Source organism: Corvus moneduloides, chromosome 19 (assembly GCF_009650955.1).
Source record: "Corvus moneduloides isolate bCorMon1 chromosome 19, bCorMon1.pri, whole genome shotgun sequence".
NCBI classification, from domain to species: Eukaryota; Metazoa; Chordata; class Aves; order Passeriformes; family Corvidae; genus Corvus; species Corvus moneduloides.
The window spans coordinates 8,427,562-8,453,655 of NC_045494.1; the positions used below are offsets into that span (position 1 = coordinate 8,427,562).

The following is a 26,094-nucleotide window of genomic DNA, read 5'->3' on the forward strand; positions in this document are numbered from 1 at the left end:
GTGTGTGTAACCCCTTCCCTGGCTGCGCTTCTGCTGCTTTACAGAGGAGCTTTATGAACTTGGGACAGTCATGCTGCAAAAATGGTTTAAAAATATGCACAAGGGGAAAAAAGCTGACACTGTTTTAGTGCCTTACACCACTGTCACCATAGTAACACTGCCTTCAAACTAGGTTTGAACGCTGGTAATAAACTGAAGTATTTTAATTGTTCTAGAGGGAGAATTCAGAGACCTTTTCTGTTCCAGCCCCACCATTGCATACTTTGTGCAGCTGCTGCTTGTTTTGTTCCACACCCTCTCCCTCTTGGTGCTGCAGCCCAGCTGTTTTCAGAGCAGTTGAAACCATCTAAAAGGACAGAGTAGATATTTTACCTCTTTTAAAGAGTTGTTTCATGATGTTCTCTCAGATTTACTTTATCTAAGCTTTCTTCTGCATTGAGACACCTTGCAAAATCCGACCTCTTCACCAAAACCAGTGAGGTTCTCATAACAGCAAAAATGAAGGAATTCACAATATGGAAAGCAGGCTAAAGAGTTAGTTGCTTAGTTAGTTGTTAGTTACTGCTACCCCATGAGGAAAAAAAAATAAGAGCTGTCTTGTATTCTTCAGCCAGAGTGGTTTTAAAATTAAAATCCAACAAGTTTACTAATGGGGATAAACACCCATTTTCGTCTTTCTTGTTTTATTGATCCCAAATCCTTGACTATCCTGTCAATGTCTGATTTAATACCATCTTCTCTGTGTGTCAAGTATTTAAGAGGTGAAGTTATTTACATGACTGTGTTCTTTAACCCAAATCAAAGCTGTTGCTAGCTCTGCATTATTGCAAGAAGTTTTACATTTTCAGAAGCGTGAAATGAGCTCATTGTCTTAGACTGACTGTTGTTGGACAGAACTGTGAACTGCTAAACTGCAGTGAAATCATTAGGAGGACTCTGTGCCCAGGGAGCTTGAGAGCTCTATTAGCTTAAGAAATAGCTTTAGAAATGTTTTATTAGACCTTGGGGAGCTGTATGAAATCCCTCTAGATAGCTTGGTGAAACACCGGTAATTAGTAAGTGGGTTTTTTAAATCCAAGGCATAATTGTTTTGTCTTGTGCTATTTTAGAAGTAGAGTGTCTGATTTTCCTGTTCCTGTTATCAAGGGGGTTGTCATGGTACAGAATGAATAACTTCCTTTTCAGAGGGAGGGGAGGAATGGGTTATTTTCTGTGGTTTAAAAATTGCCTTACTGGAAAGGAATTAATATTATTTATATTAATAAACAGATTGTTTGGAATGCTCTGTGACTCTTTCAACTGTAATGTGGATTCAGGAAGGTTCAGCCCCTTCCATGGAAGCTCTGAAGGAGCCTCCAAATGGTGATGCTGACGAAGGAGCTCTGCACAGCCTCAGGAATCAACGGTGATGATTGTTTGTTCTCTTTCCATCGTTACAGGCCTATGAAAGAAGGTTTCCTACGTGCCCTCTGATCCCCATGTTCGTAGCCAGTGACACTGTAAACGAGTACAAGAGTGAGGACGAGGCCATCCACGTGATCGAGCGGCGCTGCAAGCTGGACATCGATGCACCGCGGCTGCTGAAAAAGGTGATGAGCTTGGAAGTGCCTGCTTTGTACTTCTGGATGTCCCTTCACCTGAGTACTGTACCTTAACAGAGCCTGTGCATCTTCCCCAGATTGCAGGAGTGGACTACGTGTACTTTGTCCAGAAGAACTCTCTGAACAGGCGAGAAAGGACTCTGCATATAGAAGCCTACAATGAAACCTTCTCTAACAGAGTCATCATTAACGAGCACTGCTCCTACACAGTGAGTAACAACAGGCCCTTGCTGGGGCTGCAGATGGAGCTGAGGCAGTGTTTAGATCTCAGGACTCAGAACTGGGGTTGTTCCTGGCTTTTGCCTTGCAAGAAAAAATAACCAGTCCACCGCCCTGAGTGATAATTGTTACTGTTAAATGGAACACGCTTGCCTCAGGAACGGAGACACGTGTGGCACCCTCTTGCTTGAGCATCTTCTCAGAGAGCAGAACACAACATAATTTGCTGTGTTTGACAGCTCTGTTTAGGCAAATCTGTGCTCTGTAGCAGCAGTGTGGGACTTGGTGAGGCTGATGACACCCTGACAGAACTGCCAGAGGAAAGTTCAGCTGATTTGCCTTCTGCTCAGCTCAGACAGAAGTTCACTGAGTCAGCTACGTTTTAACCTATCTTTTTTTCATTGTTCTTGGTCTTCAGTGCAAATGTTGATGCAGAGGAGTCTGGTGGCAGGCCTGCTGCTCTGCTCTGTTCATGGTTTATTTCTGAATGGCTCAGCCCATCCTCATGGGCTCTTACAGCATGTACTGTAGCAGTAGAACTTCAAATTGATGTTAAAGGTCAGATCCGAGCTAACAAATGTAACTGATTTATCTGTATTGTAGCACTCTTTTTATGTGCAGGTCGTAACATTTTCTGTCGTGTTTAACCTGTGGTTAAAAGATCACTGCATGCCAAACCCACTTGACACTATTATCTAGTCTTTTTGTAATTATTTCTGCCCTAACTTCCAGGGCATATTTAAAAATACTCTTCCACTTACCTGCAGTTTTTATGTGAAAGCTCTGCTTAAACAGGGGAAATGCTGTACAGAAAAGTGCATGTGGTAAATACATACAAAACACAGCACTTCTCTTTGCCCGTTTGCTCTACTCAATCAAGAAGTTAGGTAAATACAAAACCAGGTTTTTAATGGAAGAAGAAGTTGTTTCTAAAAGTTCATTTTTAGTAAAGGTAACTTATAATTGAATTTATGAAAATACAGGAAGATTCTTAAGTGATGTTATGATTTGTACTTAGGCTGTACAAGCTATTCTTGTACCTCCCATTCCCTAATACAGAAACAGAAAATGAAGGGAAAAGGGTTTTTTTCTGTAGCTGTCTCCTTATAAAGTGTTGATCCTGTTCTTAGCCAAATTTAGCATGTTTTGAGGGGGAGGGGAACCCTAAGGCATCAGGCCAGTTGCATGCTCAGAAATCCAGCCTTTCGTGATGTTTTTATAATGACAAATTCAGAGCCTGGCCTAGAAATTGCTTGAACAAATCTATTTTATCCAAGAGAGTTTAAGAAACAGCTTTTTGTAACAGTATCAGCATCAATCATGAATTGTTTAGGTTGGAAAAGCCCTTTAAGATGGAGTCCAACTAAAAGTCTGTTTCAGGATCATGTCAGTAAACCAAGAGATAAGCTAAGAGGGAAGGTGTCAGCTGAGTGAGGAGTGTGCACTTCTGTCTGTGGCATTATCATAGGAGAACAGGCTAAAACAGTTTTCATTCTACAGAAGGCTAAAGTACCTCATGGGTCAGTCTGTTGGCAGTCTGTCTGTTGGAAACATGTCTGGACTGCAGTGCCTGGGGATGCTGCCCCTGTCCTTGCTGCAGGGCTCAGCCTGGCTGAGCTGGCCCTGGGCTATCAGCCACAGCAGAGAGTTCCTTGTGGAGGCTTTTACCCTGTTCCACAGACACCCTGCAGTCCCAGCCCTTATCTAGACTGAGACAGTGTATAAACGTGCAGTCCTCTGGCTCGTGGCTTGTGCACTTGTGTTTCTCCACCCTTCCCTTTCTTGTTAAGACAAAAAAAAAGCTGTGGGACCATGGAAGGACTTTTCAGCTTTTTGTCTTTTGGTGTTGCCTCTTCCCAACCGTGTTTTGCAAGTAAAGCAAGACACTGCAGATTCCACTTAAGCTTTTGACTGTGTGAACCTCTAAAATAAGAAACATTTCAAATATTTCGGGGGGGGGGGGAACCTAAATGGATAACTGAGCTGTGTGATCTTTTGACTTGCAGGTTCACCCTGACAATGAAGATTGGACCTGTTTTGAACAGTCAGCAAGTCTGGATATCAAATCTTTTTTTGGTTTTGAAAGCACAGTGGAAAAGATTGCCATGAAGCAATACACCAGCAATATTAAAAAGGTAAGCCTGCAGTTGGGAAGGATGTGCCTGGCTCCAAGTTACCAAAAGACACTGAGGCTGCTGCTAAGTAACAGGCTGCTCTGCTCAGGGAGCTGGGCTGCTTTGCTAAAAGCCTGGGGCAGTGTGTCTGTGTAGGGCTGTTTCAAGTGGAATCTTTAGAGGTCTGATCACTTAATTGGGTTTTCACCCCAATCCTTTCTGTGTCTAAATGGGTGGGTTTTTCAGTAGCTGAAGTAAATTTTCTTTTTTGAAGGGAAAAGAAATAATAGAATACTACCTGAAGCAGCTGGAGGAAGAAGGAATCACTTCTGTCCCTCGCTGGACTCCTCCTGTTGCATGTAAATCAGAGAGCAGCACATCCCACCCAAGGAGACCAGTGTCACCTGCCATTAATATCCCAGAGTCTGCCACAAAGGAGGGCTTGAACAACAAGGAGATCCTCAACAGCTCCAGCAGCCCCTCGGAGCCCACCGCAGGAACGCCCGATGGTATGAGGGTCTGATGTGTTCTACTGGGATGCTTTCTACTAGAGAGGCACTCAGCAGTGGGCAGCTTCTCCAGGGCAGCTGAGGAGCTCCACGTTGGCTCCATGGTTGGGGACATGCAGTGTTGAAGTGTGGGCTCACCAAGCAGTGACACATGGCAGAGCTCAGGGAGCTGTTCTGGGCTGAGCTCATGAGTGGAGGGCAGGTATGAGCAGAAAAACTCTTTGCTGTTCATTGGGTTGCAGATGAACAGCCTGCTGCTTGCCCTGAAATTCAGGGATGGGTATAACTATAGAAATAATGGGTTGAAAACAGCTGAAGCTCCTCTAGATACAGTCTTGTGGGAATTGGGGAAAATTCTTGCACTGGGAGATCAAAGCTTCCCTAAATATTTTTAGAAGCAGTAAGCCCGATGGTGCTGTGGATTGATGAATCTGAGTATACTGGCAAAATGCTTTTACAAGTGTCTGCTTTTGCTCCTTCCTTAGTTGCAGAAGGGTAATTTTATCTTCTTCATGAAGATGACTGTGTTTGTTGCCTTGCTCACCTTTTCATTGATTCAAAGGAGCTTTATTCAGTTCTGACTGTGCCAAAGACAGCAGCCACTTTGAGACAGCAGCAAATCAGATCACTTGGTGCTTGGCCTAGGTCAGTTCAGGACCACTCTGATCACCTGTAATCTCTTTTTAGATAAGCTGGATGCAGACTACATCAAGAGGTACCTGGGGGACCTGACCCCGATGCAGGAGAGCTGCCTCATCCGCCTGCGGCAGTGGCTCCAGGAGACGCACAAAGGCAAAGTGAGTTCCTGGGGGTGTCCAGAGTGTGTGACACACAAGGTGGGCCTGAGGAAACCTCCTGCCACACCCCCTGGAGCTTACTCTTTCTGCTAAGTGGCCCTCCGTGATCAAAACCTAAATTTAAGCAGTTGCAATAGGAGGAGTTCGTTGTGACTGTCCAGCTGACTTTGCAGCTGAGGTGCTTCAATAATTAGCATGAAAGCCTCTCAGACTGTCAGTTAAACTGCCACAGGGCAATAACATCAGTTTTATAAGTCTTCCTGGTTTCTACAATGACCTTATTTTCACATTTGTTTGTTTTGGCCAAACATCATAGTCTTAAATACTGAAACAGTGGTAGCAGTGGAGCCAGTTAAGTCACTGATAGCAAAGCTGGGGTTTTTCCAGTGCCTTGTGATTTGCATGTGTGTCTCAGCTTCCTCTACCTTAACAATAAAATACAGTCTGTGTTCTGTCCTGATTTATTTAAATTGGACTGACTTGGTATGGTCATGCAGGTGGAAATGATTACATTAGAGTTCATGAAATTTTTATATCCCTTATGAAGGTAGCTGCAGTGCCTGATAGGGCTCATGATTTTGTTTCAAACAAAGGCTGATTTCCTTGAGTAACTCCCGGTGTTACCCACCATCCTCTTGCATTGGTGCAGGGCAGCACATTTTTCAGCTTCTTTTGTTTGGGTTTCTGTTCTTGTTTCTAACCTTGAGTACAAAATTTGGTGTGGTTTTTTTAATAGATCCCAAAAGACGAGCACATTTTAAGATTCCTGCGTGCCCGGGACTTCAACATCGACAAAGCAAGAGAGATCCTTTGCCAGTCACTCACGTGGCGTAAGCAGCACCAGGTGGATTATATTCTGGACACCTGGAATCCTCCCCAAGTGCTCCAGGATTACTATGCAGGAGGCTGGCATCACCATGACAAAGGTATGGTTTCAGTACAAAATATGTATTGAACAGCCATTTTACATTTTGAATCAAAGGTGATTGTTGTCCCTCTGTTAGCTAGAGGTGGCTGGTTAGAACTTCTCAGTTGTTAAGTACTAAAGACACTTAAATTCATAGAATATTTTGGGTTGAAGGGAATTTAAAGTAATCTTGTTTCATCTCCCTGCCATGGGCAGGGACACCTTCCACTAGACCAGGTTGCTCAGAGGCCCATCCAGCCCGGCCTTGAACACTTCCAGGGGCATCCTCAGTTTCTCTGGGCAGCCTGTTCAGTGCCTTTGCCAGCCCTTAGCTGCTGATCCAGGAGGCAGACCCTTGGATCAGAGTCTTTCTGACTAATACTGACATACTTAAGTCTGCTTTGCCAGGACCTTAAAAAAATTGATTAATTGCACTTCTGTAGTGCTCTGAGATGCTTAAAAGGGTGTTAGGCAAATGCTGAGTGTGCTCTTTCAGTGATTAAAAGATGTTTGTAAATAAGTGTATCTTTGTAATCAATTTATTTCTGATGTTGTATAAGTCTGCTGATGGCATAAATTAATATTTATTTGGCATTACAATCAGCTTAATGATAAGAAGTGGAATGTTGAAAAAACATCAAATAGAGCAGGTTTGTTTAAGAAGAGAAGCAGCTTTGACTGAATTCCCTTTGTACTGTGAGCCACAGCCTGACACACTCCCCTGTCCCTCTGCTTTATCGTGCGCTGATCTTGTTGCTAATACATACATAGAAATGAAACACCTTGGAATTTGTGGTTTGAGGCAAGCTGGGCTCTTTAGATAAGGAAATGATCTCTTACTGTGAGTGATCTGTGCTCTGATTGAGTCTTTTCCCACCAGGCACCATTGTTTCTGCTCAGCTCTTCCCTTTTCAAGCAGCATATGAAACAGGGCAGGATGCTGTCAGCAGTAGTGACCAGGAGACAGGGAGGACGCAGCAGAAGTTTAATCCCAGAGCTTGAATGGCTCTTCCCTGCTGCTCTGGGTTTGACAGACCTCAAACTGAGAAAATGGAAAATGAGAGTGTGCCTGTAAGGATTGTAGGGAAAAAGACCTGTTAATAAGTTCTCCCTTTCAGCCCGTTCCTTATCTGTCCTTTGCAAAGACTTCCTCTGTCAATAGCACACAACTTGGTCCTGCCAGCGAGCAGAAAGGTGCAGAATGCATCAAAAGCTTGTTTAATGTTCTGCTGAGGAGTTCTTCAGTCTTGTGGTGAACTTCATGCCCCCTCCCTTCCCCTGCAGTTCCTTTGATCTCTCTTGCAGCATGCCCACAAGTACAGCATGGCTTTGTCAATAATGGAAACACGATTTCAGAACTATAATTTATCAGTTCTCTATAATTTAAAATTTTACAGCGGTAGGTGCTTTTTTTAAACCATCTTTTCTAGTATTGCTCCTTTCCTCCTACAGATGCTAAATGTGCCAAACTTAAGCTGGGTGAATGCTGTGTGGCTTTTAGTGCTACAGCAAAGGCAGCAGTGATAACGAAGCATGTTGTCTAGAATGAGCTATCAGTGCTAAAGAATAGAAGTTATTATTTTGGCTTGCAATTAGCACAGTTTTCTGTACATCTGCGTGGCTTTTATTTTGACAGGAATGCTTCAATCTAATGTCTTTTTAAAATCACAAAGCTCTAATGGAATATAAATTGTACAGTGATAGCACTGTCAGCTGAAACTCTCCTTCATGTGTCATTTGGGTGGACCAGGGTTACTGAGCTGTTAGTTTGGGTTTGGAGGCATCTGTGTCTGGGAGGGAGGGAGACCTGCTGTGAAGCTTAATAGCAGTTTTTGTTTAGTGTTTCAAAAGCTAAACAGTACATTCCAAGATAAGTGTGTGCCGATGTTAAAATAACATTTTCTTTTAGTCCACCTGATAAAACATAAAACACTGTGAACTTTCATGGGGGCAGTGTCTTTGCCAAATAAATAACTTGCCCTGACTCTGTAGTTTTGGTTGGTTGGTGGTTTTTTTAATAGTGTATTTTTTGCGGTTTCTCCCCTTGTATCTTAAAGGACTTAATGATAATTTGATAACCTCCTTTGCAGCTGTTGGAGGGGAGTGAAGCTGCACAGACCACAGGACTTGAGGGAGATTTTTACGTAGAAAGCTTCCTTTTTCTCTTCTTTTTATATTGTATGCTAACATATTCACTTTAATAAGCTGGTGATTATTTAGCCTGTGTATTAGAATAGATGAAGCAAAGCTTAACAAGTGCATCACAGCTTTAGGAGGAGGCTGGGAGCTGTTTTGGACAACTAAGGGCCAGAGATGCAAGCTCTGATTCTCAATTTCGGCCAACACAGTAATACAGCTTAATGCCTGAGTATCCTGCCAGTGTCAGGCTGCCCCAGTGTGCAGGCAGACTGTGGAAAGGCGGGGCTTTAATGCAGAGGGTCCAGCTGAAGCTGATCTCTGGAGCAGAGTCTGTTCTCACCAGGCTTACCCTGCATGAGCGGGGCTGTGTGCCAGTTCTGCACAGTGACAGAGCTGGAGTGTGGCTCCAGCAGGCTCCACGGAGGGCAGGCTCTGGGTTAACACTTGGTTTCATTAATTCCCACATGTCAGGATGGCTATTTTTCAGGAAAGGTTACTGTAAACTCTCCAGAGCAATTGTGCATCCCATGTGATAAAAGCCTTACAGCCTTCCTTGCAGCTCTGCAGTTACAGGAAAAGCTTCAGTTCATTGGTGTACCTGAGCTGTCCTGGAAGCTAAGAATAGTCTGTGTCATTAATTGTGTATACCAAGGTCTGGAGTGTACTGATGTACTCAAAGTCCTTTGAACTTTCCATGAAGGTCAGGGAGCTATTTTTGAATCAGGTTATCTCCATTTTGCAGCTCGCTTACAGGTAATCTGTTGGTGTGGCTGCACAGTCACTTTTATGTTGCCATCTGCTCCTGACTCTTCCTCTTGCAGGGAAGGTTTAACTGTTATGGTTTGTTTCCATCAGAATTCTTTAGAAGTAGCTCTCTCAAATGTCTCTTGCTGTGTTGGGTGAGGGTGCTGTTGGTTTGTGTCTCTGCAGACGGGCGCCCGCTGTACGTGCTGAGGCTGGGCCAGATGGACACCAAGGGCTTGGTGCGAGCGCTGGGGGAGGAGGCCTTGCTGCGCTACGTGAGTGTTCCCAACACTGGGTATTTTAGTTTAGAAATTCCCTCTGCCACAGCATCCATCACTGGCTATTCTCATGTGCTCTCTGGCCGTCAGTTTTTGGTTGGAATATGTCTGAAAGCTCCTGGTAGCCGTTCCTGGTGCTTTCTTTCCCACTGCAGGCTGATGGTGGAAAGGTGGAGTTCCTGGCAGCTCCCGTGGTTATTGATTGGCATTTGCACAGATTCTTCTGCACTTGTGGAGGGCTTCAATCTCCAGTCTCTGCTCTTGTACAGAAGAGAAAATGCCACACTCAGGTTTTTGTCAAGCCTGTACTCCAAGGATAAGAATCATTTATTTTTAAAGAAAAAGTGCTTGCCTGTAGTTCTGCCTTCTCTAAAGGCATCACTCAGACTGTTGGCTGTGGATCTGCTCAGCTTCCAAGCAGAAAGCTGGCAGAATTCCAGGTTTGCACTAACTTTTTTTGACTCCTAGTAATGACAGGAGCAGCCATAGTGACTATTAAAAGCAGGGGCTGGATTTTACTTTTCTCTCCTAGTGGCGTTTCCAAGCAGACACTAATTTTGTTTGCTTGCCCTGGTTCTGTTTCAAGGTTACTTTCTGTGATTTCAAAAGGGGTTTTAATTTCTGAGTAATTAGGGATAATTGTAGTGATTTCTAGTTCATTCTTTAGAGGAGGGAAAAGTTTATGCTGATTTGATCTTGTAGTTTTAATTAATCTTTGGATATAAACATATTTTCTTTATCCCACCTACTGAGCTTGAGGCTGTCTTTTCTAAATCCCACTCTTTCTTGTGCAGGTTCTTTCAATAAATGAAGAAGGGCTGAGGCGATGTGAGGAGAATACAAAAGTATTTGGCAGGCCAATAAGGTAAAATCTGCTCTGTGGGAATTAGCTGCTTTCATGGGGTGTGTGGGGGGAATGTCAGGCAGTGGAACAAGCAGAGGACAGGCTGTGTCTCACATGCAGGTGCAAGCACAGGTACAGTTAATTGAGAGCCTCCCCAATTAGCGCTAGAGGGACTGTGGCTGGGGAAGCCTGAGGGATGCACAACACCTGCCCCAGCAGCCTTTGTCTGGTGTTCATAATGGTTCTGTTGGGGCTGGTACTCTTCAGCTCTCTTGTACTGCTGGATATCTGCAGAGCAGTGCAGCCCAACTCCCAGATCTGTTTGGGAGGGGATTTTACAGGCATTGGTGCAAGCTGCCAAGAAAGCAGGCCACGATAATATCATGAGTAACATTTCCAGGAGTTTGAGGTGTGGCTTCCATGTCACTTGTTCATCCATAGTCCACTCCAAGGCTCATTACACTCAGTTCTGGTTTCATTCTCCATTTATTATATGTGGCTACTCAGCTCTTGATTCAAGGTGAGGTCATGAGGCTCCTGTGAAACCTGGGATCTGATTTTCCAGGTTCTGGCATGACTTCATGTGAAGTTCAGTCAAAAGTGGTTTGCTAGCCCATCTTTAAGTCATTGTAGGGGTCACTTGTGAAAGTAGCCAAATGAATTTAAGGGCATGGAACGAAGGCAGAACCAGCCTTGAAAAGATGCCATGTTTCTTGGACTCTCTCCAGTTTCTGCCTCCTTCCCCTAATCTGTAATGTCCAGGGATGTGTCTGCTTATCCTGTCCCTGTTAGAGAACTTGCTGCCCTAGCTCTCCAAGGGAGGTCAAATCCAAGGAGAGGTCTCATGTGTGTAACAATGGAATGGTGTTGCCTGCTGATCTTCATTTGTAGCCGTAATCCTAAAGGGCTGCATATTAAACATTTAAAGTGAAACAAAGAAGGGTTTGGTGTTTCATAGAAGCCTTATGCATAATGTAATGGCTGCTGGCTGGTGCAGCACAGCTGTAAATCTTGAATTCCTGCCCAGGGTGAGACCTGAACTTGGAAGGAAACTGAAACACATGCTGCAGCTCAGTAGTTAGTATTAAGAACATATCTCTTCCTATAGAAAAAGCTTCCTTCCCTGAGATCTGACAACAGAATTAGCTTTGACGTGTATTGGCACCGTTGTGCACTGTGTTAGTAGAAAATCTGCACTGTGAATGTTAAATTGCTTCAGAGCAGCAGCGTGGCCACTTAATTGATCTCGCAGTAAAAGCAGTGCTTTAATGTTTGGGCTGACTGTTGACAGGATCTTTTTTTGGCTTCATATGAACTGAACCTTTATCTGGAATCTGAAATGTCTGTGGGAGAATGTGCAGGGTGTGCAGAGTGATCATTGCACACCCCTTAAACTCCAGTGTCTACGGGCAGCACAAAGCAAGGAGGTAAAACAAGAAGCCAAAACGTGCAGAGGCTCCCCACATTTCAGTATGTTGGGCACTTGCAGAAGCAAGGAGAATTTTGATGCTATTGAGATTTTTCTTCTTGTCTTTCTCAAATTCAGCTCTTGGACCTGTCTAGTAGACCTGGAAGGCTTGAACATGAGGCATTTATGGAGACCTGGTGTCAAGGCCTTGCTGAGAATCATCGAGGTGGTTGAAGCTAATTACCCTGAGACCTTGGGTCGTCTTCTTATCCTAAGAGCACCTCGAGTATTCCCAGTTCTCTGGACACTGGTATGTGTGTAATCCAAGGTATTACTCAGTTCTCTCAGTTTGTGAAAGCACTTCAGAGATCAGGGTGTATGTGCAGCAAATGCTGCCATTTGGAAACATGTCCTTTATGTAGGATTCCTGGAGTGGGTTAAAAACCACCACCTAAGAACCTGCTTACATAGTTGGTTAATTTGGCTTCTTTGTGGTGTGAGCTTTGCATAACCAGGATGGTAACACCCAATGTGATCAAAACTGATTCTTTCAAAATTGACTTGAAAACAATGTAAATTGACTTGAGAAAAATGTGAGGGGCTGATCTGTTGTGTTTTTCTTTTGTTGTAGGTTAGTCCATTCATTGATGACAACACTAGAAAAAAATTTCTTATTTATGCTGGAAATGACTACCAGGGTCCTGGGGGACTGCTGGATTACATCGATAAAGAAATTATCCCTGATTTCCTCGGTGGAGAGTGCATGGTATGAATATAAACTATTGTGTAAAGCAACTTATTAGTGTTTTTTTTATTTTTCCTCTCCTCTAAGCAAAGAAGTCTGTAAGCACAGAGTGATTCCTGCTGTGGTTTGGAGGTGGGGGCTATGGTGTAGGATTCCAGGCTCAGTGCTGTTTTCTACATCCACTTTAATAAGAGCAGTACAATGCTTCTCTAGGATGAGTATCAAATTCCTTATCAGAACAGCCAAGCACAGCTAAAAGCCACAGTCTGTTCCCTGGAAAGTTCAGGCAAACATGGTTGCAGAGCTCTGAGCAAGAGTTGTCACCAGCAGCTGATCCAAAGAGCCTGTGTCACCTGAAAACCAATCCCATAAGGAGCCCGTGGGAACATGTGGCACATAAGAGGGCTCAACAAACAGCCCAGTCTCCTCACACAGGGTGTGCAGTGAGCCCCAGCAAACCAGAAAAACACTTTTACTGCAGGATACTGTAATTTCTCAGTCCCTTGTCACATGCCTTAATAGCTGTTTCCTGCCTGGACCTTGGGTGTCAGTTGGATCTGGCATGGTAACATCTCACTGACAATACTGTAAGGTTTGTTTCACCTGTAATGTTTTTGACAACACAGGTTCGCTGTGTTTTCAGCCCCTGTACGCTCTCTAGATTAATTTCTGTACCATTCTTGAAAATTCATCTGTGTCTGTTCCAACAGAGCCTCAAATGATAATGAAGTACAGTTAGATGTGTTGGAGTAGAGCACGTGTTTATCTCCAGTGCAGCTTTTTGCTGCAGCAGTAGCTTTCAGTGTCCTCTAATTTGGAGCTCAAAGCTGGCAAAATCCACTGCTTAAGTAAGCAAAAGTGAATGTTACCAGGAAGCAAATTGCTACAGTACTTCCTGCCAGTTACAGGCAGTGGCATTCTCTCTCTTCTTCTTTACTTCTGTGTATTTAATAAAAATGACTTCTCTGAGATCTTTTCAATTCTCTGTTGTAATTCAGTTACCAAACACTTTTACTTCCCCAGACACTTCTGTGGAACCTGTTGTCAGCTTCATTGCTGCAGGCTTCTTAGAACAGAAGTTTGCTTAGGGAAGTTGTGTAATCACTTCCAGTACTGAGTTATCAGACAGCTGTAACTTCAAAACTGTTAACTTTTCCTGGCTTCAGTGTCCTTTCACCTGCTTGGAAATTTACTGTATCTCCCACTACCCCTCATTAAGTTCAGCTACCCCAGTTCTTTCAGGTCTCTGTAGCTCTATTTTTTAGACTTAGTAACCATTGCCACTTCCCTCAGGATTCTGAACTGTCTCCCATCTTTCTTCAGTGTAAGGTGGTGTAAGTGATAATTACAGCCTTTCCACAGTCCCTTTCTGGAGTGGTGGCTGTTGTGAATGTACAAGATCTGTTCCCCTGGTGTCCAGTTCTGCAAACATCTCACCCAGATCACTGTAAAAAAGAGCTGCATGTGTATCATGTACAAGCTGTAAAACTACTTTCAGACTGTTCCCTTCTCCAGAGCATTGCTGAATGTTTGTTTCTGAAGCTGGCAGACAGTGAACATGATGGGATGGTCACAGGAGATAATTTTTAATGGGTTTCTTTTTGTTTTAGTGTGAAGTACCAGAGGGTGGGCTGGTTCCCAAGTCCCTCTACCGGACAGCAGAAGAGTTGGAAAATGAAGACATCAAGCTTTGGACTGAAACAATCTACCAGTCTGCAAGTGTCTTCAAAGGAGCTCCACATGAGGTACAGCTCCAGCTGCCCTTTGCTTTCATCTCAGCCCTCTGCTCTGAACCCTTGTCTCTTGGCCTGGGAATGGTCTACTGCTTGTTTATTTAGTTGCTGTGCTTCCACCTTCTGTAGCTGGTGCACGGTGATGCTTTAGTAGTTGAAGTTTGTAACTGGTCCTCCTGTTGTTTTGTTGCCATTTAGGGAATATCGCTGGTTTTCATTCTGTTCAAAGCTATGTTCTTCTAAGCAAAGCAAGCAATATTCTCAGAAGCTGTTGGAAAGCTTCTGAAAGTCTTGTGTTAAAAGAGACACCCCATCAGGAGGGAATTTGTATCCGTAATGCCTTTTTTTGACTATTAAAAAGCCTTTTTAATAGTAGAAACTAAGCCCAGCAACAAAAAAGCTCTGTTCTTTGTCTTTTTTTCCTGTAGGAATTTGCCTTTACTGAGCAAATTGCTGTTGTCTAATGTGTCTTTCCTGTCTCAGGTTCTCATCCAGATCGTGGACGCCTCGTCTGTGATCACATGGGATTTTGATGTGTGCAAGGGCGACATTGTTTTTAACATCTTCCATTCCAAAAGAGCCCCACAGCCTCCCAAAAAGGACTCTCTGGGAGCTCACAGTATTACATCCCCTGGTGGGAACAATGTCCAGTTGATAGACAAAGTCTGGCAGCTGGGGCGTGACTACAGCATGGTGGAGTCTCCCCTGATCTGCAAAGAAGGGGAGAGTGTGCAGGTGAGAGAGGAGAGAGGCAGATGGAGCCAAAGCTGCCTGTTCTTACTCACAGCACTGACGACTGAGTGGTGACTCAGTGCTGGGCTGGCTGCTTGCTTTTGGCCAGCATTTCAGCTGCTGTTCAGGCTGGGTGCTGCAGGGAGCAGGGATGGGATTTACGTGGGATCTGCTGTGAGGGGAAGTTGCCATCAGTCCGGTAGTGACTGAGATGGATCAGCAAGGAACCTGGGGAAGCCACCTGAAACAAAGTGCACATCCAGAAAGTAGCAAAACATGCTTAGTGCTGTAATTCTGACAGTTATTTTCTGAAGCAAACAGTCTGTTTGAGGAGTATCACAGTGCCTGCCCTCATTAATGAGAGAGGGCTGGAAATCAAGTCAGAGCTTCTGTGCGTTTGTCCCTCTAATGGGCAGCGTAAGAGCTCCTGATGGCCAAAGCTCCTGAAGGTTTTTTATGCCATTTACAACCTGTCCTTTAATTCCAAGTTCGGTATAACGTGCAGCATGTTTACAGTCACACGCTGCCACTGCTGTTCCTGTTCACTTGAAATGAGTCAGCCTCTGAAAAAGCAGCTCCTTAAGTCACCAAGATGGAAGTGTTAAACTGGAAATACGGGCAGTGACCTCTTGACTGTGAGGCAGGAGCCTTGACTGCTCTTTTCACTGTCTCAAAAGGACAGCTGTGAAGGAAAATAAATGAAAAAAATGGATATTGTTTTAAAGCAGAACTTGTTCTTTCAGTGTATTAAACCCTAACCCCTCTACACTATCAAAAAGCTGGAGGAACTGCTGGTGTTCCATCCCAGCTTTGATAAGGATGTTGTGTGGGGAGAGTCTCCCAGCACTGCCATTTGCCTTAGGAGCTGAAATATTGGCATTGGGGAAAAATTCTGGGCATGTAGGCACTTTTTCTAAGCTTGGAAAAGAAATGTCAAGCCTACAAATCTCTATTAACCAAGTTAATTTTTGATTTTTGTTGTGTCTGCTTGCAGGGCTCCCACGTGACCAGGTGGCCTGGCTTCTACATTTTACAGTGGAAATTCCACAGCATGCCTGCCTGTGCTACAACCAACCTGCCTCGTGTGGATGATGTGCTGGCGTCTCTACAGGTGTCCTCTCACAAATGTAAAGTGATGTACTATACAGAAGTGATAGGATCTGAAGATTTCAGGTATGTCTGGCCAAGGTCAGCCAATGTCAAACCTTTCCGATTATTTGGATGATCAAGTCAGTGTCAACTTCATTTAAATACAAGTAAATTGTGAGGGCCTTAAAAAGTTGCACTGAGGGCAACTGATGTATAAAAGGGGTTAATCAGTTCCCTGGTGGTAATCATCACTGGTCACTTGGCTCTGCTTTGAGAACTTGTTGGGCTTGGCAGGTTGTCCTGTAGAAGGGGGTGCAATTCAGATTCCAGTTACTGAATTTCATTTTCTGCCAGTGGATAAACTTGACTGAAATTAAATCTCTGTCTCTTTGAACAGCATCTGGTTTTTTGAAAGGGGTGCAGTGTCCTCATTATTTTATGTGGTGAGGCAGAAAAGCTTTTGAGTATCTGCACCAAAGCTGTTACTTGCTTTTTATTCAGTGTGCAAACAAATATAGATGCAGAGCAGAAATCAAAATCTTCACGTGTTCCGAAGCTTAAAACTGCTTGCTTGCTTTTTTTTCTGCAGGGGATCTATGACCAGCCTTGAATCAAGCCACAGTGGATTCTCCCAGCTCAGTGCTGCCACCACCTCCTCTAGCCAGTCCCATTCCAGCTCCATGATTTCCAGGTAGTGCCACAACAGCTGAAAAGCAAATGGATGTGATGGCTGGACCCTCGCCCATGGCAGCTGACTGCAATACAGCATATTCAACTGGCAATTGTGCAAAAAAAACCCCACCCCAAAAAGCCTTTTATAGATAGTAAAGTAGCTGTTTGAATTTTACACTTAGTGGTTTTGGTCTTTGTTAGATCCAGCAGCTTGTCTCTTAACTTTAACCCTTTTTCCTAACTCAGCCATAAATATTTTTGCAAGTGTGCTTGCACAAATCCTAACTCTGAACACAAGGGCTCTTACTGAAAAGGAAAAACAACCAGTGCATCAGTTAAGAATGAATTTTTTTTTTTTAAACTCTGTAGATGTTAAAAAGCAAAAAAGAAAAACCCTACCAAAAATGCTCCGTAGTGCATTAGAGATCAACTGCAAGTCTCCTGTCAGGACACTCCTTGCCATCCTGAGAAATCCCCTGTGATCTTCCAGTGCTGTAAACTGTTCTCCTGTTGCCACTAATGATGTCCGAGACAAAGAACAGCAGTTGCTGGATACTTGACTTTGTGAGTCCATTTTTTTCAAAGCATGCCCACAGAGCTGTGGCCAGGCTGTAACACTAAATATAACTTTTGTATGAGCACATTTCTGGGGAATTTGAGCTCTGCATCTTGCTGGGTTGAAGCAATTTGTTCTTTCCTGAGATGTGTGCGTGGAGCACTGCAGAGAGAGGCAGAGAGCAGGCTCTCCCTCACTGTGTCACACTGGGCTCATCCAGGGCTGCTCTGAGCTTTTGTTCCCAGCTCTGTGCTGGAGCTTCACTCTGCTTCCTTAGTGCATTCCAAGCAAATTGATTTTACTGAGATTTCTCTTCTTGTCAGGAATTTATGCAGAGTTGCAGCTTGCTGCTTAAACCAGTCTGAAGGAGGTGTGGCTTCCATCCTTCCTGAGCACTTCTCCCTCCTTGGGGCCTCCTGTTCTTCCCTGCACCTGGCAGAAATAGAGCACCTGAGTTCTGATCAGCCTTCCTGTGGGCAGGGAGCTCAGGGATCTTCCCTCTGAGTGATACAGGAGAAGATGCTCTAGGGATTTTCTCCTCCTTTTTCACTACTGCCACTGCCAGAGGTGACCTGCCATTTGGGATTCTGTCCCGGTTTCCCAGGCCCAAGTTGGACTCCTGCTGAACTCTGTCCAGGTGTTCTTCCCTCTCAAGCCCTCTCTCTATGCACAGCAAAAGGCTCTAAAGACTGAACTGTCAGGCAAATACCACACCTGGCAGTGGAGCAGAGAAGATTTTGGTCTGAAATGCAGCAGGATTTGCACAGTTAGACCCTGCTTGGTCTTTCCTTACCCTCACAGAGCTGAATTGTCCATGCAGGCACAAGGAGCTTTTGTGCTGGCTGCAGTCCCTGCTAGGAAGTGGGGTAGGCTCTGGCTTGGGTCAGTGGTGGAGGAGCTTATGGAGGTGTTGCACTTGGAAAGCAGAACTCACTTGAGATTCTGGATCCCGTGCCTGAGGGAAGCTGGTTCTGAACTCAGTGCAAAGCTTTTTTATGGCTGCAGAGCTCCTGAGAGGCAGGTGCCAGACCCCTGACAGCAGCTCTGCTGCAGCCCCGTTCTGCCTGTGGCACGTGGCAGAGCTGACAGGTATTTTGGTAACAGAGGGCCTCAGAGACCAGCCTCCTTAAGCTGAACCAAACTGGTCTATTCTGGAGCTTTTTTAGGGCTCAGAAGCTGAAGGTTAAGCTGTTACTTAGGCTGCCAGAGTGGGCTGTTGTGTGAGACAGGTCTCTGCTTTGGTGTCACACAGCTCCCACCCAGTGTCTGCACAGGCTGTGGCTCCAGGGCTGCTCCACCCCAGTTGCTGACACCAGGAACCAGTATTCCCAGCGCAGGGAGTGCAGCTGGAGCACAGTGAGGTTCACCTGCTGACACTCATGGCATTTCTTCCCATTCACCAGGCTGTAAGGGCTGAAGATGGACCCCTTTCTCTCTCTCTCTCTCTCTCTCTCTCTCAGATGGCGATTTTGCTGACAACTGTAAAGAATCTGCTCCATTCAACACTCCACATCTGTCCAGGTGTCTGGCTTTGTAGAACTTTTTGAGTTGCAGTCCCTTTTCAAGTCTGAAGATTTATATTTTTGTTTTTCACTTGAGCTGGCTCAAAAGTGGCACTTTGGGTTTTTCCTGCTGTTGATCTTAACACATCTTTTAGAGCTCAAAGCACATGACAGCACAAACAGCTGGGGAGATAAAATTCCAGAAAAACAATAGTTAATCTTCCTCTAAGCAAAGTGCTGTGGCAATATGACTTGATCACTGCAGTCGAACTAATTAATTTCCCATACCTTGGTCTTTCTTTGTGTGATACTGCTCTTCTTTCTCTCAGCCAATGACTCTTCTGTTGGCATCTTTCCTGTTATCAGTGTCCTTCACTTCCCTGTCCCTCCTCATGAACTGCATATCAAATTCTGTAAATGTTTTGTATACATAATACCTCATTCTTGGTAATAAAATACAGATAGTCTTTAAAAGATTTTTTTATTGTTATCAATAAATGTGAACTGTTTGGAAAAAAAAAAAGTGCGGGGCAGTCTCTTTATTTCATTCGTCTGCTGCAAAGCTTCCAGGTTATTTTATGTGCTGGATTCAGTGCTGGGTGAGGGAGGGGCTCCCTGGCTGCCCCCACCACTGACACCTCAGGCAGGAGGCCGAGACAATCACACTTGGGAAATGACGGGCTTTAATTAGTAGAAATAGACTAAGCTTCAGCTATTTTTAAAACAGGAGCCAATAAACGTCAAACTGTGGGTTTTCTAACTCCTGAAGCTGGAGCAGAGGCTGCAGCGTGTTTATGGTTGGTCTTTCAAATTTGATCCAAGCTGTGAAGCTTTTATAAATGAGAATCTTTAACTGTGGCCGTGGAGGTCTGTCAGCAAGACCAGATGGCTGCCTGACCTACTTCAAGCTTTAACATGTGGTCAGTATTTCTATGCCAGCACATAATAATGGACCAGCTTTCTGCTGCTCAGGACCTTTCTGAGTGCAGCAGCCCTAGACAAGGTGTTGTACAAGGAGGTGGCTTTGCTGGTCAGCTGGGCTGTGCCTGGAGACGTGGGGGAGCTGCCTTTGTGGCCAGTGCCCTTCTCTGAAGTGGCAATTAAATAAACCTGAGCCTCAGCCCCTGCTTGAGCTGGGCAGGTGATTTCAGTGCAGGCCAGGGCTGCTTCAAACAGCTCCTCTGGGAGAGGTGTCAGTCTGGTTGAACCCCGTGGTTTGGGTTCGTTTGTTGGTTTTTTTTAATGTGGATTTTTATGAGACGAAATAAAATTCCTGGAAGAAATTTCACCTGGTTTTTTTCCCACCTGCATCCCCTCCTCCCCACAAAGCTGAGGGCTCCCTGTTCTTCAGGTCTCTATTTGCAACCTTGGCTTGCCAGCGAGCCTGTAAACTCTCAGCCCAAGGGAAGGATCCTGAACTGCCATTCCCGAGTCTCCCCTGCTGGAGCAGGAGCTGGCTCTGCCCAAACAGCAGCACCCAGTCCCTGCAGGAGCAGCCAGGGCCGTTTGCTCTTCCATCCCTTCGCAGGGTGGGCTGATTCCGTGCTTGGTGTAGGCAGGCGAGTTAAAACGGTGATGGAAGGAAGAATTCTGTCATGCTGGGGGCACCCAGGCAGTGCAGGGTCACACAGAGCCCTCCCCTCCGTGCTGGCCGTGCCGGCCCCATCCTGCATCCCCACTGCCCTCCCACAGCTGCGGGGGAGGGTGCGAGGCCGGCGCAGCATCCCAGGAAGCTGCTTCCCAGGGTGGGGGCTGTTTAATGCTGCCGGGAGAGACAAATCCTCGGGCGGAAGCGTTAGGTTTTGGCTGGCTTTCCAAAGTCATCAGCAGCCAGCTCTATTATCCAGGCTCTTAAAAAAAAAATTGCCATCTCCTGGGTTTTCTTGGAAGGGTAGGAAAGCATTTCTTTTATTTCGCTAACTCATGCCGGTGGTAAGAGTTTGGATGCTGAAAAATAGAAGGTTGGGATTTTGCACCTTGTTTTTCCTTTTTTCCCTTTCCTATGACCACTGCTGAAGTCATCCCACTTTGTGCCGTCAGCCTTGGTTCCCTGTGGTTCTGTGGCAGCCACAAGCCAAGGGGAGCAGGGAAGGGAGCCTGGATTTGGGGCCCTTTCCCCTGTGCACAGGAGGGGAAATAGGGGCTAAGAGGGGCAGAGCTGGGCCTCCCCCAGCTCCTCCTGGCCTAACAAACACACAAATAAATAAATCTCAGGCTTTTCTCTCAGGCTTTTTTCTGCTGGTGGAGCCTTCCCTTGTGCCATGGGGTGACCTTAGTGGGGCAGTTCTCCCCAGGATGGGCAGCCCGAGGGGAGTCCTGGATCCCAACATCCCTCAGGTGGGGCTTGGGATGGTGACCCCAGCACTGCCCCTCACCCGGGGACTGTGCTTTGAACTGTTTGCAAAGAGAAGGGGAAATGAAGGAGAGGAAGGAAGAGGGGAAGAAAAAGGGAAAGAGAAAAAGGAAGAAGGAGTTAACATCACACACCCCTTCATTCTGCCACTACCCAGCAACAAAAAAGGTGCAGGGCAGCCCCAGCCCCCAGCAGTGCCCCCAGCCCCTGGTTTGTGCCCCCCTCACTTCTCCTAATGGCATTTTGTGCAGGGAACATCCACCTGGGTGTTGAAGAGCAAGTGCAGGGGGGACCCTGTATGACCCCCCCAGTCCGGGCTGTGCTGGGGAAGATCCACAGCCCAGCCCAGGGTGTGGGGTCAGTGGCTCACCCAGGTGTCACCCCACAGCCCAGTGTCCCCTGCTGACCCCTCGGACCCCCATGAGGGTTCCAAGCCCTGGGGTGAACAGGGTGAGGCCAGGGCAATACTGAGCCAGTCCAGGGGGATCCCAGCTCTGCAGGCAGCCCCTGTGCCCCCAAATCCACCGCCTGGCACCATGGGGCACGCAGGGAGGGATATCGGCCACAAACCCACCCAGCCAAGCCCGGCGTGTGGCACTGAGGGCACAGGGCTGGGGGAGACCCCCGAGGGGGAACCCGGGGCCGTGCTGGTGCCCCGGGGACAGGGCAGGGACACGGGTGGCCGCAGCACGGCCGGGCCCCGCACAAACCCCACTAGATGGTGCCAGCAGCCCGCGCACGGCCCCGGGCACCCGCCGCTGCCGGGGGGCCACTGTCCCTGCTGTCCCTGCTGCCAGGGGGAACACTGTCCCTGCTGTCCCTGCTGCCAGGGGACCACTGTCCCCACTGTTCCTGCTGCCAGGGGGACACAGTCCCTGATGTCAGGGGGGCCACTGTCCCCACTGTCCCCGCTGCCAGGGGGCCACTGTCCCTGCTGCCAGGGGGGCCACTGTCCCCACTTCCCTGCTGCCAGGGGGGACACTGTCCCTGCTACCAAGGAAGGGATACTGTCCCCTCTGCTGGGGTGGGGGGACGACGACGACGACATTGTCCCTGCTACAAGGCAGGGACACTGTTCCTTGTGCCAGGGGCTCGGCGTGGAGCTGGGGCTGCCCTGGTCCCCCCGGGTTCTGCTGCACCAGAGCACTGGTCCCCACTGGGAGCCACAAAGAGGGCAGGGGACCCCTGTGTGACCCCCCCAGCAAGGACAGCACATTGTGCATGGAGCAGCCGCCACTCCAGACCCACGGGGTGGCTGGGCTGGGACACCCCCGGCCCACCCAGACCCTGTCCCTGTGCCCTGCGCATCCGAGAGGATGCTCCACTCACCTCCAGGCTCCATCCTGCCTGTGGGTTTGCTCTCCCACTGCTGAGAATCTTCCTAAACCGTCACCATCTCCCAAGAGTCCTGAGAAACTTAATCACGGCTGGAGGAAACCCTTGAGGATGTGCTAGGAGAAACGCTGTAGAAGTGAAAAAATATCCTCCTTAATTCTTGGCTCCAGTATGGATTGGCCCACGAGCTGCAGTGGGCTGTATCCAAACACTGAATTTTAATTATGAGCAGGATTTCACCAGGGAAAGGGAGATGGGAAGAGGAGCAGCCCAGAGAAAAAGATGGAAACCAAAACCACAAATTCTCCCAAAAAAAGATCCTTGAAGTCATGGCAGAACAAAACTTACGTCAAGCCTTTTTGCCTTTGCATAGTTATTTATTATAATAACATTTATGATTATAACATACTGCCTCTTCTTGGAGGTGCCAAAACAGCAGCAGAGGGGCTGGAGGACTCTCAGGTCCAAAATGTGTGTGGCAGAGCGGGGAGGGCAGGACCTGCTCCTGTCCCTATGGCTGGCACTGGCACTGCCAGGTCCTGGCCAGGGGCTTTTCCAGCCCTGGGGAGTGATGGACAGGTCAGTGCAGCCCTCCTCGAAGTTTCTGCCATTCCCTGCAGCCTGGAGAGGCCACACAGCTCCAGCTGCTCTGGCCACATCCCTGCAGAGCCCTCACTGGGCTGTGCTTGCTCCAGCGGGTTTCCCTGGCGTCCCTTGCCAGGCACTGACGGATGTTCCGTAACAGCTCCCAGAGACTTCTCCCGCCACGGTTTGTGCCACCAGAGCCTTGCCGGGCTCACCACACCCCAGCTGTGCGTGCAGCCCCTGCCTGGCTCCAAAGCTCGCTGTCCCCAAGGGTCAGGCCTGCCCAGGGACCTGCCAGGACAAGGTTGCCAGGACAAGGTTGCCAGGACAAGGTTGCCAGGCCAGGTGTGGCGATGTCACTCGCCCACTGGCATCAAGCCCAATGCCATGTGCCCGCCCCGGGCTCAGCCCCCCCCCCCAGAGCTGGCATATCTGGGGGTGGGGGGCCCTGCAGGACCCCAGCACCCATTGTCACCCAGAGCAGCCTGAAGATTTTTCCTGCTGGGCTTCAGTCACTTGGGGGATGAAGGCTCCCAGGGCAGCTCTGACCCCACAGAGGAGCCAGCTGCAGATGGAGGCTGCCCTCCACATGGTTTCCCCTAAAAAACCCTATTTCCCGAGCAAGGGAAGGGTGCGTCTCTCCATGACCCATCCCGGCAGCCCCTCTGCAGCAGCCCTGCCTGCATCTCTCCCCCAGGAGCAGCTGGCACACACTGGCATGGTGACACTGATGGCCTGAGCCAGCCTTGGGCAGCCACGGAGCCGGCTGTTTATTCATCCTTCACAAGAACTCAACAAGAAAGGAAGCAGGGAAGGATCATGTGAGCTCCCCGCGAGGAGGGCTGGTGCTGGCCAGCACTGGCAGGGACATCACCCAGGGCAAGGTCACTGGGCCCCTCCAGTCCACCCAGTAACTCTCCCCTGCTTATCCTGATGGAGCTGCAGCTCCTGGGGCCCCACAGGACCGGCAGCATCTGAGGGGTGCAGCTGCCTGAGCAATTCTCTTTGAAGATATTTGATGCTCTGCTGTGCCTCAGAGAGGAGGAGCCGGTTCTCCACCGGCTCTGCTGGGCCCTGGATGCTGCTGAGAGGAGCTGCAATGAACTGAGGAGGAGGAGGAATGGCAAATCCCTCTGCTGGGACAAAGAGACCTCTCCAGATGCAAGCAGCAGCTTTCCCCCCCTGGAATGAGGCCGGACCTTGGCAGGCATTGTCTGGTGCTGCTGCCCAGGACTCAGCAGGAGGCTGGAGCATCCTAACCTCCAGGCAGAGCCCCGGTGGTTGCCCTGTGGCTGGCACTCGGTGAGAGCAGCAGGCACCACCAGAGCCATCCCTCACTGGGGCCAGCGGGGCACTGGTGTGAGGGCAGACGCTCCAGACTGGCCCAGCCACCCCTCCTGGCACCGTGGTGGTTGTCCTGCAGGACTTGGCAGTCACATTTCCAGGCCCTTCCCTTGGGGACACGGAGCAGTGACACTGAGCTGTGCGAGCAGATGCCCCAAACCCCACTGAACCCCGTGCCATCCCCCATGGGACACGGGGGAGAGCTGGGGAGGGATCCCAGAGTGTGCCATGGATCCCAGAGCGTGAGCATCACAGTGCTGGGGCTTTGCCTCCTAAAACAGAAGAACAAACCTGTTCAGGCTCAAGGGCTGTGCTGTTGTTCCAGGTTTGTTTTGCTTCCTCCTCTATGGGGCAGAGAGGCGCCTGTGGGTGTGAGTTAGAGCTGTGGATCTGGAATAGCATCCCTGGGAATGGTGCTGGGCCCCCCCTGGAGGAGCAGGGCTCTGCCCTGGGGGCCAGGGAAGGACTGCTGGGACTTGCACAGAGCCTGGCACAGGACCTGATGTGGAGCTGCTGGATAACGAGGAGGGGAGGGGTGTTAATTAGTGAGGGAGAGTGGGAAGGAGGGAAGTCAGGGGAAAACACACGGCACCTGGTTCTTGGAAAGCTGCTTTTGGAGGAGTTTGTGTCGTGTTGGGGGAGCTGGTGGTGCCTGCAGCCACCCCGGGGCTCTCAGTGGAGACACCATCACCCCCTCCTCCAGCCCTGCCCAATAGCAGCACTAACCCACCCCCAAGGATGAAGAGCCCGAATAAGAAACCAAGGAGCCACTGGGGATGAAGAGAAAGGCCGTGGGGACCTGGGGTGACATCTGGCACACCCAGACCAACCTCCCCCAGGAGGGCCAGGAGAGCGTGGGCATCCCAGGGCGGGCAGGGCCGCATGGGGACGGAGCAGGCAGGGCCTCGGGGCTCTGAGTCAGGCCAGGGCCGTCATGGGCTGCTGGATCCTGCAGTGCTGGCAGCACCAGAGAGCCCTCACGGCAGCCCGGAGGTGCTGCTGGGTCAGTGATCCCTGGGAGGGGCTGAGGGAAAGCTGCTGGCAAGGACCTGCAGAGTGCAGACCCAGCGAGTGAAGGCAGAGCAAGGGGGAAAGCTGCTGCCTTCATCCCACAGGGTTTGGTCTCCTGGTTCAGGGAGGGGGCAAAGTCATAAATTTCAGCTGTCTGTGGTGTGCAGCTCCGTGGGAAGTGCTTCCCAAAGAAAGTGTTTTCAGCTCGGAGATGAGGGCAGAGGGCAGTGCCAGGCTGCAGCAGGACTGATTGGGGTAAATGTAACCCCTCGGCAATGTGAGTGCTTTTCCTGCCCCTCTTTATAAGGAGTTTTGCAAGGACTTAATGCCTTCTAAAGTGCAGGCTCCCAGGGGCTCGGGCAGTGAGTTCCTGTCACCAGCACCCCTCCCTGGGCACAGCGTCCCCCCCAGCCCTGCAGCCTTCCCTGTGCTGGGTGGGGGCAGGACAGCAGCCGTGTCTCAGACACGAGCTTTACAGAGTTCCTGTATCTGCCCTGTGCATAAAAACACATTTATAGGGGAAAATGGGGAAGTGGCTTTAAACAAGGCAGCACAGAGCAGGCAGCAGTGAGAACTGGCTGGAAGCTTGCTGGGGGACATACCTGCAGCCCAGCCTCAGCAGGGTGCCCTGTCCTGCCCCGTGGCTTTGCCATCACGGTTTTATTTTGCAAACCCCGTGCACAAACACCCCCAGTGCGTGCAAACACCACCCCTCGCTCACAGGTGCGCACAGCCCCCAAACACCCCTTTATCCCAGTGCTGGAGGCAGAAGCAGGCGCCAGCCCTTGTCTGAGGCTCACCCCGCACCCGTGCCCCCCTCCCCGGCACCGGGGCACACATTCTGGGCCATCTGGAGCGTGACACGGCGGCAGCAAGT

The 26,094-nt window shown here is 48.3% G+C and overlaps 1 protein-coding gene and 1 long non-coding RNA gene across 2 annotated transcripts in view; one reads left to right on the forward strand and one right to left on the reverse strand.

The window, feature by feature from the left end:
* SEC14L1 (SEC14 like lipid binding 1) overlaps window positions 1-16,706 on the forward strand; it is a 39,408-nt gene extending 22,702 nt beyond the window's left edge. Inside the window, exons 3-16 of the mRNA XM_032128954.1 lie at window positions 1,440-1,589; window positions 1,679-1,810; window positions 3,827-3,955; window positions 4,209-4,443; window positions 5,131-5,240; window positions 5,977-6,166; window positions 9,217-9,305; window positions 10,103-10,173; window positions 11,699-11,870; window positions 12,192-12,326; window positions 13,916-14,050; window positions 14,522-14,773; window positions 15,765-15,943; window positions 16,449-16,706. Coding sequence (XP_031984845.1) covers window positions 1,440-1,589; window positions 1,679-1,810; window positions 3,827-3,955; window positions 4,209-4,443; window positions 5,131-5,240; window positions 5,977-6,166; window positions 9,217-9,305; window positions 10,103-10,173; window positions 11,699-11,870; window positions 12,192-12,326; window positions 13,916-14,050; window positions 14,522-14,773; window positions 15,765-15,943; window positions 16,449-16,554 — 2,085 coding nt within the window. The 3' untranslated portion in view covers window positions 16,555-16,706. The remainder of the gene's footprint in view (window positions 1-1,439; window positions 1,590-1,678; window positions 1,811-3,826; window positions 3,956-4,208; window positions 4,444-5,130; window positions 5,241-5,976; window positions 6,167-9,216; window positions 9,306-10,102; window positions 10,174-11,698; window positions 11,871-12,191; window positions 12,327-13,915; window positions 14,051-14,521; window positions 14,774-15,764; window positions 15,944-16,448) is intronic.
* Window positions 16,707-18,150: 1,444 nt separating this feature from the next.
* Window positions 18,151-22,400, reverse strand: LOC116453472. Its single transcript, XR_004243829.1, has 2 exons — window positions 22,272-22,400; window positions 18,151-20,983 (listed from the first exon to the last, which is right to left on the reverse strand). It is a non-coding gene; the product is annotated as an uncharacterized LOC116453472 (long non-coding RNA).
* Between the last annotated feature and the right edge of the window lie 3,694 nt (window positions 22,401-26,094).